General features: G+C 43.6%; 1 protein-coding gene across 2 annotated transcripts in view; it reads left to right on the top strand.

Moving 5' to 3' along the window:
* LOC139754687 (uncharacterized) overlaps positions 1 to 14,563 on the top strand; it is a 622,261-nt gene that overhangs the window by 294,954 nt on the left and 312,744 nt on the right. For both annotated transcript variants that reach the window (XM_071672247.1, XM_071672246.1), the window contains exon 2: positions 6,376 to 8,236. In XM_071672247.1, coding sequence (XP_071528348.1) covers positions 6,419 to 8,236 — 1,818 coding nt within the window. In that variant the 5' untranslated portion in view covers positions 6,376 to 6,418. The remainder of the gene's footprint in view (positions 1 to 6,375; positions 8,237 to 14,563) is intronic.

Raw genomic sequence — 14,563 nt, 5'->3', positions numbered from 1 at the left:
TCACCAGTGGTGGTGTTAGTGGTGCTGATGTGTTCACCAGTGGTGGTGTTAGTGGTGCTGATGTGTTCACCAGTGGTGGTGTTAGTGGTGTGGATGTGTTCACCAGTGGTGGTGTTAGTGGTGCTGATGTGTTCACCAGTGGTGGTGTTAGTGGTGTGGATGTGTTCACCAGTGGTGGTGTTAGTGGTGAGGATGTGTTCACCAGTGGTGGTGTTAGTGGTGTGGATGTGTTCACCAGTGGTGGTGTTAGCGGTGAGGATGTGTTCACCAGTGGTGGTGTTAGTGGTGTGGATGTGTTCACCAGTGGTGGTGTTAGTGGTGAGGATGTGTTCACCAGTGGTGTTGTTAGTGGTGTGGATGTGTTCACCAGTGGTGGTGTTAGTGGTGCTGATGTGTTCACCAGTGGTGGTGTTAGTGGTGTGGATGTGTTCACCAGTGGTGGTGTTAGTGGTGAGGATGTGTTCACCAGTGGTTGTGTTAGTGGTGTGGATGTGTTCACCAGTGGTGGTGTTAGTGGTGTGGATGTGTTCACCAGTGGTGGTGTTAGTGGTGTGGATGTGTTCACCAGTGGTGGTGTTAGTGGTGCTGATGTGTTCACCAGTGGTGGTGTTAGTGGTGAGGATGTGTTCACCAGTGGTGGTGTTAGTGGTGTGGATGTGTTCACCAGTGGTGGTGTTAGTGGTGTGGATGTGTTCACCAGTGGTGGTGTTAGTGGTGTGGGTGTGTTCACCAGTGGTGGTGTTAGTGGTGTGGATGTGTTCACCAGTGGTGGTGTTAGTGGTGTGGATGTGTTCACCAGTGGTGGTGTTAGTGGTGGGGATGTGTTCACCAGTGGTGGTGTTAGTGGTGTGGATGTGTTCACCAGTGGTGGTGTTAGTGGTGTGGATGTGTTCACCAGTGGTGGTGTTAGTGGTGAGGATGTGTTCACCAGTGGTGGTGTTAGTGGTGTGGATGTGTTCACCAGTGGTGGTGTTAGTGGTGAGGATGTGTTCACCAGTGGTGGTGTTAGTGGTGCTGATGTGTTCACCAGTGGTGGTGTTAGTGGTGTGGATGTGTTCACCAGTGGTGGTGTTTGTGGTGTGGATGTGTTCACCAGTGGTGGTGTTAGTGGTGTGGATATGTTCACCAGTGGTGGTGTTAGTGGTTTGGATATGTTCACCAGTGGTGGTGTTAGTGGTGTGGATGTGTTCACCAGTGGTGGTGTTAGTGGTGCTGATGTGTTCACCAGTGGTGGTGTTAGTGGTGCTGATGTGTTCACCAGTGGTGGTGTTAGTGGTGTGTATGTGTTCACCAGTGGTGGTGTTAGTGGTGGGGGTTGAGGTCCAGGACACCAGGGCTGGTGGTGGCGTCGCAGTCTGCGGAGTAGCGGGGAAAGCTGCCAACTGACCACAATTGGTCATAATGTGATGATGTGAGCAACGTTGAGGTTGACGCTGGCTGTTGTCAGGGTTGGGAGGAGGTGGTGGAAAAGGGAGGGGGGGGAGGAGAAGGAAGGGTTCGTGATGGGGAAGTGGATGGTGAAGGAGGGTAGAGAGGGTAGAATAGCAAGAGAAGAAGAGGGTGTTGCTAGAGAAGAAAGGGAAAGATAAGAAGGAAGATGAGGAACAAGATGACATGGATGTACTGAGAAGATAATTGAGAAGGGAGAGGGAAAATGGGGAACAGTTAAGTGGCTGCGCCGTAAGACAAGACCAGCAGATGTGTGTGTGTGTGTGTGTGTGTGTGTGTGTGTGTGTGACTGTTTCCCTTTACACTTCCGTATGTAAGACCTCTAACGAAACCTCAGGTCCACAAAGAACGTATACACGTAACGTAGAAGAAGTTAAAGACAAATTTACAAGAGACCCATCTATCTGTTGTGATCTGTCCACTGGGAAATACTGGTGGATAATGGTTGCCTTCACCTCTGAACGGTCGAGGAGGAACCAGACACTGTGGTGAGTGGTCAGTGATGCTCTGAATAAGGGACCAGACATCCCCGCCACCACCACGTCGGGTCTCTGGCCTGTGGGAACATGGGCTGTGCTTGGGTGACAAGAGAATGTTCAACACTAACTCCATGACAGTGAGGACCGTTATGTCTCCATGGCAGTGATTCTGTGAAAGTGTCTCCGTGTTAGAGTCTTCGTAACAGTGTCTCAGTGTCATTGTCTCCGTAATAGTGGCACCGTAACGACAGCGTCACTGTGTCACGTCTCTGTAACAATGCCTCAGTGACAGTATCCGAGGCACTGACTTCATGACAGTCCCTTCATGGTACCATGGTATTATGTGACCTAGCTACCGTATTCTTCACACACACACACACACACACACACACACACACACACACACACAAAACGAAATCACTACATATATATATATATATATATATATATATATATATATATATATATATATATATATATATATATATATATAATTATTATCATTATTATTATACTTACCCGCTGTTTCCCGCGTCAGCGAGGTACCGCAAGGAAACAGACGAAGAATGGCCCAACCACCCACGTAAACATATATATACATAAACGCCCATACATGCACATGCACATACTTACACATTTCAACGTATACACACGTATACCTACACAGACATATACATATATACGCATATACATATTCATACTTGCTGCCTTCATCCATTCCTAACGCCATCCAGCCACACATGAAATAGCATCCACGAGGTAGCGTAGCAAAGGACAACAAAGGCCACATTCGTTCACACTCAGTCTCTAGCTGTCATATGTAATGCACTGAAACCACAGCTAACTTTCCACATCCAGGCCCCACAGACCTTTCCATGATTTACCCCAAACGCTTCACATGCCCTGGTTCAATCCATTGACAACACGTCGACCCCGGTATACCACATCGTTCCAATTCACTCTATTCCTTGCACGCCTTTCACCCTCCTGTATGTTCAGGCCCCGATCGCTCAAAATCTTTTTCACCCCGTCCTTCCTCCTCCAATTTGGTATCCCGCTTCTCCTTCTACTCTCCACCTCTGATACATATATCCTTTTTGACAATCATTCCTCACTAATTCTATCCATATGTCCAAACTATTTCAATACACCCTCTTCTGCTCTCTCAACCACACTCTTTCTATTACCACACATCTCTCTTACCTTTTCATTACTTGCTCGATCAAACCACCTCACACCATAAATTGTCCTCAAACATTTCATTTCCAACACATCCACCCTCCTCCGCACAACCATATATATAGCCCACGCCTCACAACAATATAACATTGTCAGAACCACTATTCCTTCAAACATACCCATTTTTGCTTACCGATATAACGTTCTCACCTTCCTCACGTTCTTCAACGCTCCCAAAACCTTCGCCCCCTCTCCCACCATGTGAATCACTTCCATTTCCATGGTTCCATCCGCTGCTACGTCCACTCACATATATCTAAAACACTTCACTTCCTCCAGTTTTTCTCCATTCAAACCCTACTGAACCTAATATCCTTGCTCTTATTCACATTTACTCTCAATTTTCTTCTTTCAGACTCTTTACCAAACTCAGTCACCAACCTCTGCTATTTCTCACCCGAATCAGCCACCAGCACTGTATCATCAGCGAACAACAACTGACTCACTTCCCAAGCCCTTTCATCTTGAACAGACTGCATACTTACCCCTCTCTCCAATACTCTTGCATTCACCTCCCCAACCACCCCAGCCATAAACAAATCAAACAACCATGCAGACATCACACACACCTGCCGCAAACTGACATGCACTGGGAACTGATCGCTCTCCTCTCTTCCTACTCGTACACATGCTTTACATCCTTGGAAAAACTTTTCACTGCTTCTAGCAACTTACCTCCCACACCATGCACTCTCAACACCCTCCACAAAGAATCTCTATCAGCCCTACCATATGCGTTCTCCAGATCCATAAATGTCACTTATAAATCCATCTGTTTTTCTGAGTATTTCTCGCAAACATTCTTCAAAGCAAACACCTGATCCACACATCCTCTACCACTTCTGAAAACACACTGCTTTTCCCCAGTCCGATGCTCTGTACATGCCTTTACTCTCTCAGTCAATACCCTTCCTTTTAATTTCCCAGGAATACTCAACAAACTTATGCCTTGGCACAATGGCACCATGCATGCATTTCGCCAATCCTCAGGCACTTCACCATGATCCATACCTACGTAGAATATCCTTACCAACCAATCAACAACACGGTCACCCCCTTTTTAATATATATATATATATATATATATATATATATATATATATATATATATATATATATATATATATATATATATATTTTTTTTTTTTTTTTTTCCATACTATTCGCCATTTCCCACGTCAGTGAGGTAGCGTTAAGAACAAAGGACTGGGCCTTTGAGGGAATATCCTCACCTGGCCCCCTTCTCTGTTCCTTCTTTGGGAAAAAAAAAAAAAAAAAACAAGAGGGGAGGATTTCCAGCCCCCCGCTCCCTTCCCTTTTAGTCGCCTTCTACGACACGCAGGGAATACGTGGGAAGTATTCTTTCTCCCCTATCCCCAGGGATGAATATATATATATATATATATATATATATATATATATATATATATATATATATATATATATATATATGTATATATTGTTACCCTTACTAAGGCGGTGCTATAGATACTCATGGGAGATCGCCCCTCCAGTTGATTATTAAGAGACTAAATATAATCTTGATCAGCTAAGCTATCCTCACATCTTGCGAAATTCTGTACTTTGTAAAGAATGGCTGAAATTACAGATATTACCTACAAAACATTACAAGATATGTGTGAGAGTTCATCCATAACAGTGTTCTACCCCAGATACTAAAACAAGTATGCTAACCTTGCCTATTTTAGATAGATGACTCATGATATATACCGTGTTGTATAACCCAGCCACTGTTACGCAGACATTCGTAAAATTTCTCTTACTATGTAAATTGCTGAATATTTCATTAATCACTGCCCAGCTCTTGTTTACATTTCATCTCATTGTATAACTTATAAATCAATCATCGAGGCTCGGTCTGTGGATCCGTTTGTACAATCTATATCCTGTTTTGCGCCAGCGGCCACAGATTGGGTTCTGTTGCTCAACAGAGTCGTTGTTCTTGAGGCAAGAAAACAGAACAAAAAAAAAACTGAAAAGTCGGTGATCTTGTCGTTCATAATAACAGTTATTTGGTATAGATATCCATATTTGCGAACCCTTCCCTTCTGCAGGAAGGGTCAATGAATCAGGTGGAAATGCAAGGATGAAAAGTGTTTGACCCAGCGGCAACAGCATCATGGCAAAACTCCACATAACGTCTTCCACCAATTATTATCCTCCACATTACGTCTCCTTTCACCATTCATCCTCCTCATTACTTTTTCCACCAATCATTCTAAACATAACGTCTTCCACCAACTATCTTCCACATAAAGGTAAACCGATCATTCTCAAGTGCTGCTATGCTGGGACCCCCATGTGGGCAGGCTGGCCGCTGCCAGACCCCAACGGCAGGAGCTGTGCTGGCAGGACTAGTTCGGCCTGGGGTCAAGGTGAGTGACACTGGAGATCTTGGCATGACCCTGACATCCCAGGCAGGTACTGCTACCCCAGGAAGGTACTGGTACTACAAGCAGGTACTGGTACTCCAGGCAGGTACTGGTACTCCAGGCAGGTACTGGTACTCCAGCCAGGTACTGGTACTCCAGGCAGGTACTGGTGCCTCAGGCAGGTACTGGTACTCCAGGTAGGTACTGGTACTCCAGGTAGATATTGGTGCCCCAGGCAGGTACTGATGCCCCAGGCAGTTACTAGTACTCCAGGCAGGTACTGGTACTCTATGTAGGTACTAATAATCCGGGTAGGTACTGGTACTCCAGCCAGGTACTGGTACTCCAGCCAGGTACTGGTACTTCAGGCAGGTACTGGTACTGCACTTCAAGATGGATCTGGACAATCACCGTGTTTTTCTTTCCTCCTACAGCTAGATAAGTAAGGTTTTGCTAATCTTTTGTTTTCTTGTACTGCTTTTAATGCTTCTTTTTGTATACTTGTCTCCCATTTTGTATAATATTATTCATATTAGTCATTCTGTTAATTCAGTTTAGTGTTGTCCATTATGCAGTTCACCTTTGTTGTTTTCCCCGGTATCATTACCCAGTAGCAAGTGTTCCCCTGACCACATACTTAGTATTATGTTTATGACTTATGATTTTAGGGGAGAGTGAGATATCTGCGGGTGAGCCAGGCAAGTGTGGGCGTTCCGAGCCCTGGCCACCCAGGATACTCGCTCTCCCCTCAGTATTATCCCGCTTTTATTTCTTTCTGTTGCTTTAGTTTGCTCTTTTGTTTCCCCCCTGGGCAGGCAGGAGTAGAGGTTACGGTGGCGGGTGTGGCGTCTCCACAGGATGACGCTCAAGACCTGGCTGGCGGGAGGCCACGCCGGCACCCACAAGCACACCAAGGCCTCTGTTGACATCTTGTCCTCCCACGATGTGGCCGCCGGGCCCAAACCGGGACTCACCAAGGGCCTCACCATGCTACCTAACGGCGACGTCACGTTCCGACGGGGACTGAAAAACCCTTTCTCCACTCTCACGCGAACTGGCGGCCGAGAGTGGCGTGTACGTAGCGTGGAAGACGTGGTGGAGGCAGAAGGAGGAGACTACGGTTTCCTGGAGTACTACTCGCTGAGAAGAACGTCCTCACGTGACACCGTCCTCACTGACCCGCGTCCCACTCTCAGCTACGGCACCTGGAGCCGCCTACATGGCCAGTGGGTGGACCCGAATCCCGCACAGTTCTACCCCGGGACACTGAACCGAGGAGACAAGGCGAACCGTAAAAGGGGCAGTGGAGACCACCGCCCCCGAAGCTACCATCTAGAAGATCCTTGGCGACCAGAGGATATCCGCACTTCCACTCCTCTCTCCTCCATAACCTCCTCTGTTCATAACCTTCCGACACCTCCTTCAGTACAGCATCAGCACCTCCAGCAGGCACCACAGCAGACAGAGAGTGGAGCGGACACAGCCAGACGGGGATTAAGCAAGCGTAACTCACTCTTATGGCGGCTACGGCCTGACAGATGGCGAACCTTAGACGGTTCACTGCGACGCGCCCGCAGCCGCGATGATGGGCTTGACGTAAATCGTGGCCATCGGAAAGGTGACTTAGGAGCTTCTCAGCCTGACCTGTTGACCTCACATCGAGCCCCAGTTGACCCAGTTCACTGCGACTTGGTACCTCCAGCCCCCCTGTCCATCTTGCCCCCTACCACCCGTCGTGCAGCTCACAGCGAGACACTACCTCGCCGCTCCCGACACTCCAGCAAAGAGAACGCTAACACGCTCTTGGCGCGTGGCCGCCGCTGGCTCCATGGTGCCAGCCTAGGCCGCGCCGACCGTGCCACGGAGAGGGAGGAGTCGGAGCTGATGGTGCTGCCGGAGACCCTTCTGCCCCACCGCCTTACCTCGACTAACAACATGACCAACAACACTTGTAGAAATAACACAACCTGTAGAGATAACACAACCTACAGAAATAACCACAAGAATAACTTCCATAGCTCTACTGTGAACGGACCCTATATGTTCAACAGTCTGGGGCAGGAGGATGGTGAGGGAGACCCCTGGCGACGGGGGCGCACCCGCTCCAGAAGACCTCGAACCTTTTACTTGCTAGAAGACTACCTCTCCCCCGTGCGGGCCGCGGGTGTGCCTCCCGCTGGGGTCGTCCTCGACGAATATGTAGGCCACGGCCCACGACTGGTCTTTCGTGAGTTGTCAAACGAAGCTCCTCAGCGTCCCCTGCCCCCAACCCCAGAGTGGGACACCCCATCTCTCTCTCCCCCTTCCAGCGTGATGAATGGCCACCACCCAACGCCCCTCCATCACCATCACCCCCATCACCACCATCACCACCACACGAAGTACCAGCAAGCCAGTGGTCACAGGGCCTTCATGGACAGCATCATCCCGTCGCCGGAGAAGAGCGTTGGCTCCAGCATCTACTCCCCCGTCTTCTCCCCGCGGGACTCAGGTTACCCGCGCTTCGTGACCCCAGAACTGACACTCCCCGAGCTCTCACTCCCCGATCTGGCACCACCGCCCATTCCCGGCCTGCCGCTGCCCGCACAAGCCCTCTACGCCCACACCCACACCCACACCCACAGTTTACGCAGTCTAGACCGAGATGAGCACCACCGAACACGAAACTCACGCAAGGTAAGCCAGGTTTGTTGGGCTGTTGCCCTGGTGATGGTGATAGCTAAGTAATGGTATTGATGATGATGGTCATGCTCATGTTCAGATGATATTTCGCACACACACACACACACACACACACACACACACACACTCGTGTAATAATCACATCATCAGGGAAGATACAAGAAAGAAATATAAGTCATTTGATATACAGCGAAGAGACGTAGCTAGGACACCATTTGGTAAACAAGTAACTACCCAAATGGAGGTCGGGTGCGTTTGGATCTGGCAAAAAGCGTATCATAAACTTATTGGTTGGACGAGAAAGGGAACTGTCAACAAATTTTATGAATAATGTAACTATTCAATTTGTATAGACCTTCACTAACATTAATGTTACAATGCTTTGTGCATGTGATAATAGCAGATTCATTGATATTTCCCGTGGTACAGAAGTTAGAGTTGATAACTGAGGTGACATTACTCCATTCAGTACAAGATTATAATATTTAACATGATTAAACAAGGCACTTGGTCCTTTTCCTGTTCTCAAACAATATTCATGTTGTTTAAGTCTAACAGAAAGATCCATACCAGTCTTTTCAACATAAGACTTATAACAATATCTACATGGTACTCCATACATGCATCCTGCAGAACCTTCTGGTGAGTTCTTGATTAAGATATTCGTTATAGTATTATTGTTGCTGACGGCAACTTTTACACTTAAGGATTTAAGTAACATGGGAAGTTAAGTAAAATTATTATTAAAAGGGAGAACAAAAAAAAATGTTCTTGGTGTCAATGGGAGGTTTGGAGTCACCTCTAAAACATGCTTTCTTTGGCAACTTAAGGGATATATCAATGAAAGATCAAGAATGCTTTGATTTGGATCCAACAGAATATACCTTATCAAACTCATCATCAATAAACTCTGGACTGCAAATACATAATTCCCTAAGGAACATAGACTGAAAATATGATAATTTAACTATGTCGTGTTGAACTGAGTAATAATGAATATATGAGCATACATTGATAGGTTTTCTGTATTTGCTAAACTTAAACTTTTTCCATCCCTATGGATAATGCAGTCTAAAAATGGTAACAAACCACTATTTTCGATTTCTACAGTAAAGTTGAAGGAAACTGCTAAATTGTTCAGTAAAGGGAGAAATGTTTGTAAATTTTCATTTGTTTGCCAAACAAAGAACATCTACGTACCTAAACCAAATTGCATTAGAAGGCAAGATATCCTTCAGTAACTGTTAGAGGTTTGTATGTTCAATGAAAGTGCGTGTTCATATGCACTTTGTTCGTATATATATATATATATATATATATATATATATATATATATATATATATATATATATATATATATATATATATATATATATATATATATATATATATATATAAGCATGCAACTACTAAGCTGTGTGTGTGTGTGTGTGTGTGTGTGTGTGTGTGTGTGTGTACAGCATGACATTCACTAACAGTTTAGTGTTTAATTCCCAGTCTAGGTGAACTTAAGCCATGTCTGGAAATGATCCGTCAGCATACCTCTGGATAAACAAATGAATTAGTATCTTTGTAAAAAGATATAGCAGTGTTACACCCAGTAACGTCTTTAGCAGTGAAAAAAGTAGCCCTTAGACTGGTCTAGAGTTGCCGCAGTAATGTATTAAGTAGCCTCACTGTATTGGCAGATACCCTCTGTATTAGCCTTTGTTGTAAATATGACAATCTTATCTTCATTATAATGAACAAATGCGTTAAAACTTAGAAGTCAAGATTGTTATAGTTATCCAAACAGAAAGGATCATTTTCTCTGAACGTGTATCCATTTTCTATAAGCATTTCCCGCACTTGTGAGGTATGACTTTCCACAACGATCATTGATGTTACTGGGTGATGACTGATTGATTGATTTAGAAGCGTCTAGTATTTTACGACTATGGGTCAGTTTTTACATTAATAATGCATTAATCTGTTTATCGCGTATATATAAGAGAAACTGGTGAGACCAATTGAAATATTAAAGAATTCTCTAGGAAAGTTTGCGTATTCTTTCATTTCTAAACTCAGTCCGTTAAATCTACAGAAACGCTGGATATTCTTTTCAGTTAAAAGAAATAGAAATAAAGCTAGCATAAAACCTACGATTTAATGCAGGTCACAGAAGTGATCACTTTATTTCATGGCTAAAATTGTCTAAAGATCATCATTTGGTCGTGTCTCGCATTGTAACTAAAATCACCCTAATACCTAAGGCAGCGAAGAACTGCCAGATACAGTTACCTCAGACACTCTCTGAATCATAATCCCGCGTCGGAGACCCATAAACTCAGTGCTGGGATTAGGATTAACGAAGTAGCAGGGATTCCGAAAGGGGGGTATTTTGTAACCCTAGAAAAGGATGTCTCTTGGACTGCTTACGTTATCTGATTCTACGTAACTGGTTCTCTCTCTCTCTCTCTCTCTCTCTCTCTCTCTCTCTCTCTCTCTCTCTCTCTCTCTCTCTCTCTCTCTCTCTCTCTCTCTCTCTCCATGACAAATAATCTAAAGTTCTTCCCCAATTCTCGCACTTTTCTCTCGTCTTCACAAATTTTCCGATTTCGATGTGTTCACAGTATCCGTCCAAGAAATGTCTTGTGTAACAAAGGAAAACAATTACATACACCATCACCAGAGTCTGTAATGAAAGGATGATATGTTTGTAATATCTACATTATGAATTTTTGATAAAGGCATGAAATATGAAATGATCCCTGAAAAAAATATATATCATTAAAACCCAACTTGAAATGAATAATTGCGAAAGAATAAAGAAAACTGATAATGACTAACAATCCTTCTTTATCCTAAAATACATTGAAACGTAACTTATATAATGAAGTCAACAGAGAATATTTCCTGGTCGAGAATTTGAATTCTACACTTCATGATTGAATATACGAACGGTTTTTTATGTTAGATGAAAGGGCACGGTCAGCTGAGGCCCTAATCAAGGCCATCCCGTTAACGATATATATATATATATATATATATATATATATATATATATATATATATATATATATATATATATAAGGTACCCATTTTATCGACCAACACCGAGGTGGATGAAATGCCAGCTGGGTTGACTGTCGACCTACTGTCGTAATCAAGGATTCGAACCTATTCGCTCGACCCTGGGCGGCCCGTGAATGTGTCACGGTCGGGAACGCTAACCACTACACCACATTTATAAAACAGTTGGACGGTTCTACTCAAAACCTAATAACCTTTATCTAATGGTACAGTGACTATTGATTCCTCAGTCATACTTACAGTGGGTTTGTTCCTGTAGGCCTGGAGAGTCTCAAGTATTAAGAGGTCGTTGTCTGATGAGCTAGTACTGGCTCGCTGCCAACACTGGGTGGTCATTGTCGTGAGCGTTGTTCCGTAATGCTGGGGAGGTGGGGGTTGGGGATTAGGCAGCTCGTTCCTACTGACCGACCAAGGTGTTCATGAATGCGTGTTCTGTGGTACCGCTTCGTCTTGCTAATGTGTGAAGCATTACAGTTACTGCGCTTATATTGGTAAACAGCTGACGACCGCAACTCCCCGGGAAAATATCTTTGAACTTGAAAAATGATTGAATTGTACATCTTAGTTTAAACACTAATGTTAACTTGTGGGTAAAACTCACATAATAAAATATTCCATTTTTTTCCTAAGTGTATTACCGAGCTTCCAAGCGAACAAGATTGCAAAATATATTAAGTCCGTAGTTGCAGTTGATGGTTTTCTGATGGACGTAATAATTTGTTTCGTGTTGGACCAATATACACATTAATGATGGTTAAAGGAAAATCCTTCTCATGCAAAATATTTTTTGATGATTCTACTTCAGTGTGGAATCGAAGACAATCAGGTTGGTTGGTTGTTTGGACCTATATCAACTGCCAGGGTCATGAAGGCCGTGAGGATAATCTCAGTTGTGTTTATATTTGATCAGGATAAAAGAAGTAAAGTTCGTGCAAAGACAAGTAAATGTTGGTTGTCTATATACTGACGTTGTGAAGAAATGTCCATACTTACCACTGGAGAGAGAAAATAAGGACGGTGAGGACTTTCGTCTACTACATAAACGAAATTTCTCACCGTCTAAATTTCTCTTTCCAATAGTGATTGTTGTATATATATATATATATATATATATATATATATATATATATATATATATATATATATATATATATAGATATATATATATATATATATATATATATATATATATATATATATATATATATATATATATATATATATATATATATATATATATATATATATCCAAATTGGAGGTGGAAAGATGGAGTGAAAAAGATTTTGTGTGATCGGGGCCTGAACATGCAGGAGGGTGAAAGGAGGGCAAGGAATAGAGTGAATTGGAGCGATGTGGTATACCGGGGTTGACGTGCTGTCAGTGGATTGAATCAAGGCATGTGAAGCGTCTGGGGTAAACCATGGAAAGCTGTGTAGGTATGTAAGTTGCGTGTGTGGACGTATGTATATACATGTGTATGGGGGTGGGTCGGGCCATTTCTTTCGTCTGTTTCCTTGCGCTACCTCGCAAACGCGGGAGACAGCGACAAAGCAAAAAAAAAAAAAAATATATATATATATATATATATATATATTTATATATATATATATATATATATATATATATATATATATATATATATATATATATATATATATATATATATATATAGATATAGATATAGATATATTATATTTATTCATTTCTCATGCGAGGTAGCGCAAGGAGATACACGAAAGAATGGCCCAACCCACCCACATATACATGTATATACATACACGTCCACACACGCACATATACATATCTATACATTTCAACGTATACATATATACATACACAGACATATACATATATACACATGTACATAATTCATACTTGCTGCCTTTATTCATTCCCGTCGCCACCCCACCACACATGAAATGACAACCCCCTTCCCCCGCACGCGCGCGAGGTAGCGATAGAAAAAAAACAAAGGCCACATTCCTTCATACTCAGTCTCTAGTTATTATATATAGTGCATCGAAACCACAAAACTTTCCATTGTTTACATCAGACGCTTCACATGCCCTGGTTCAATCCATTGACAGCACCTCGACTCCGGTATACCACATCGTTCCAATTCACTCTATTCCTTGCACGCCTTTCACCCTCCTGCATGTTCAGGCCCCGATCGCTCAAAATCTTTTTCACTCCATCTTTCCACCTCCAATTTGGTCTCCCACTTCTCCTCGTTCCCTCCACCTCTGACACATATATCCTCTTGGTCAATCTTTCCTCACTCATTCTCTCCATGTGACCAAACCATTTCAAAACACCCTCTTCTGCTCTTTCAACCACACTCTTTTTTATTACCACACATCTCTCTTACCCTTTCATTACTTACTCGATCAAACCACCTCACAACACATATTTTCCTCAAACATCTCATTTCCAACACATCCCCCCTCCTCCGCACAACTCTATCTATAACTCACGCTTCACAACCATATAACATTGTTGGAACCACTATTCCTTCAAACATACCCATTTTTGCTTTCCCAGATAATGTTTTCGCCTTCCACACATTTTTCAACGCTCCCAGAACTTTCGCTCCCTCCGTCACCGTGTGACTCACTTCCGCTTCCATGGTTCCATCCGCTGCCAAATCCACTCCCAGATATGTAAAACACTTCACTTACTCCAGTTTTTCTCCATTCAAACTTATCTCCGAATTGATTTGTCCCTCAACCCTACCGTATCTAATAATCTTGCTCTTATTCACATTTACTCTTAGCTTTCTTCTTTCACACACTTTACCAAACTCAGTCACTAGCTTCTGGTGACTGGGGATAGGGGAGAGAGTGGGGCTGGAAATCCTGTAGTATATATCTTCTGTTTCCCCTTTTAGAAAATCATAATACAAGGAGAGGAGGGTTTCTAGCCCCCCGCTCAGTCCCCTTTAGTCGATTTCTACGACACGCAGGGAATGCGTGGGAAGTATTTCTTCTCCCCTATCCCCTGCAGAAGCTGGTGACTGAGTTTGGTAAAGTGTGTGAAAGAAGAAAGCTGAGAGTAAATGTGGATAAGAGCAAGGGTTGAGGGACAAGGCAATTGGAAGGTAAGTTTGAATGGAGAAAAACTGGAGTAAGTGAAGTGTTTTACATGTCTGGGAGTGAATTTGGCAACGGATGGAACCATGGAAGCGGAAGTGAGTCACAGGGTGGGGGAAGGAACGAAGGTTCTAGGAGCGTTGAAGAATGTGTGGAAGG

This window comes from Panulirus ornatus, chromosome 17, assembly GCF_036320965.1.
Source record: "Panulirus ornatus isolate Po-2019 chromosome 17, ASM3632096v1, whole genome shotgun sequence".
In the NCBI taxonomy this organism is placed as follows: Eukaryota; Metazoa; Arthropoda; class Malacostraca; order Decapoda; family Palinuridae; genus Panulirus; species Panulirus ornatus.
This window is presented reverse-complemented; position numbering and strand designations above follow the sequence as displayed.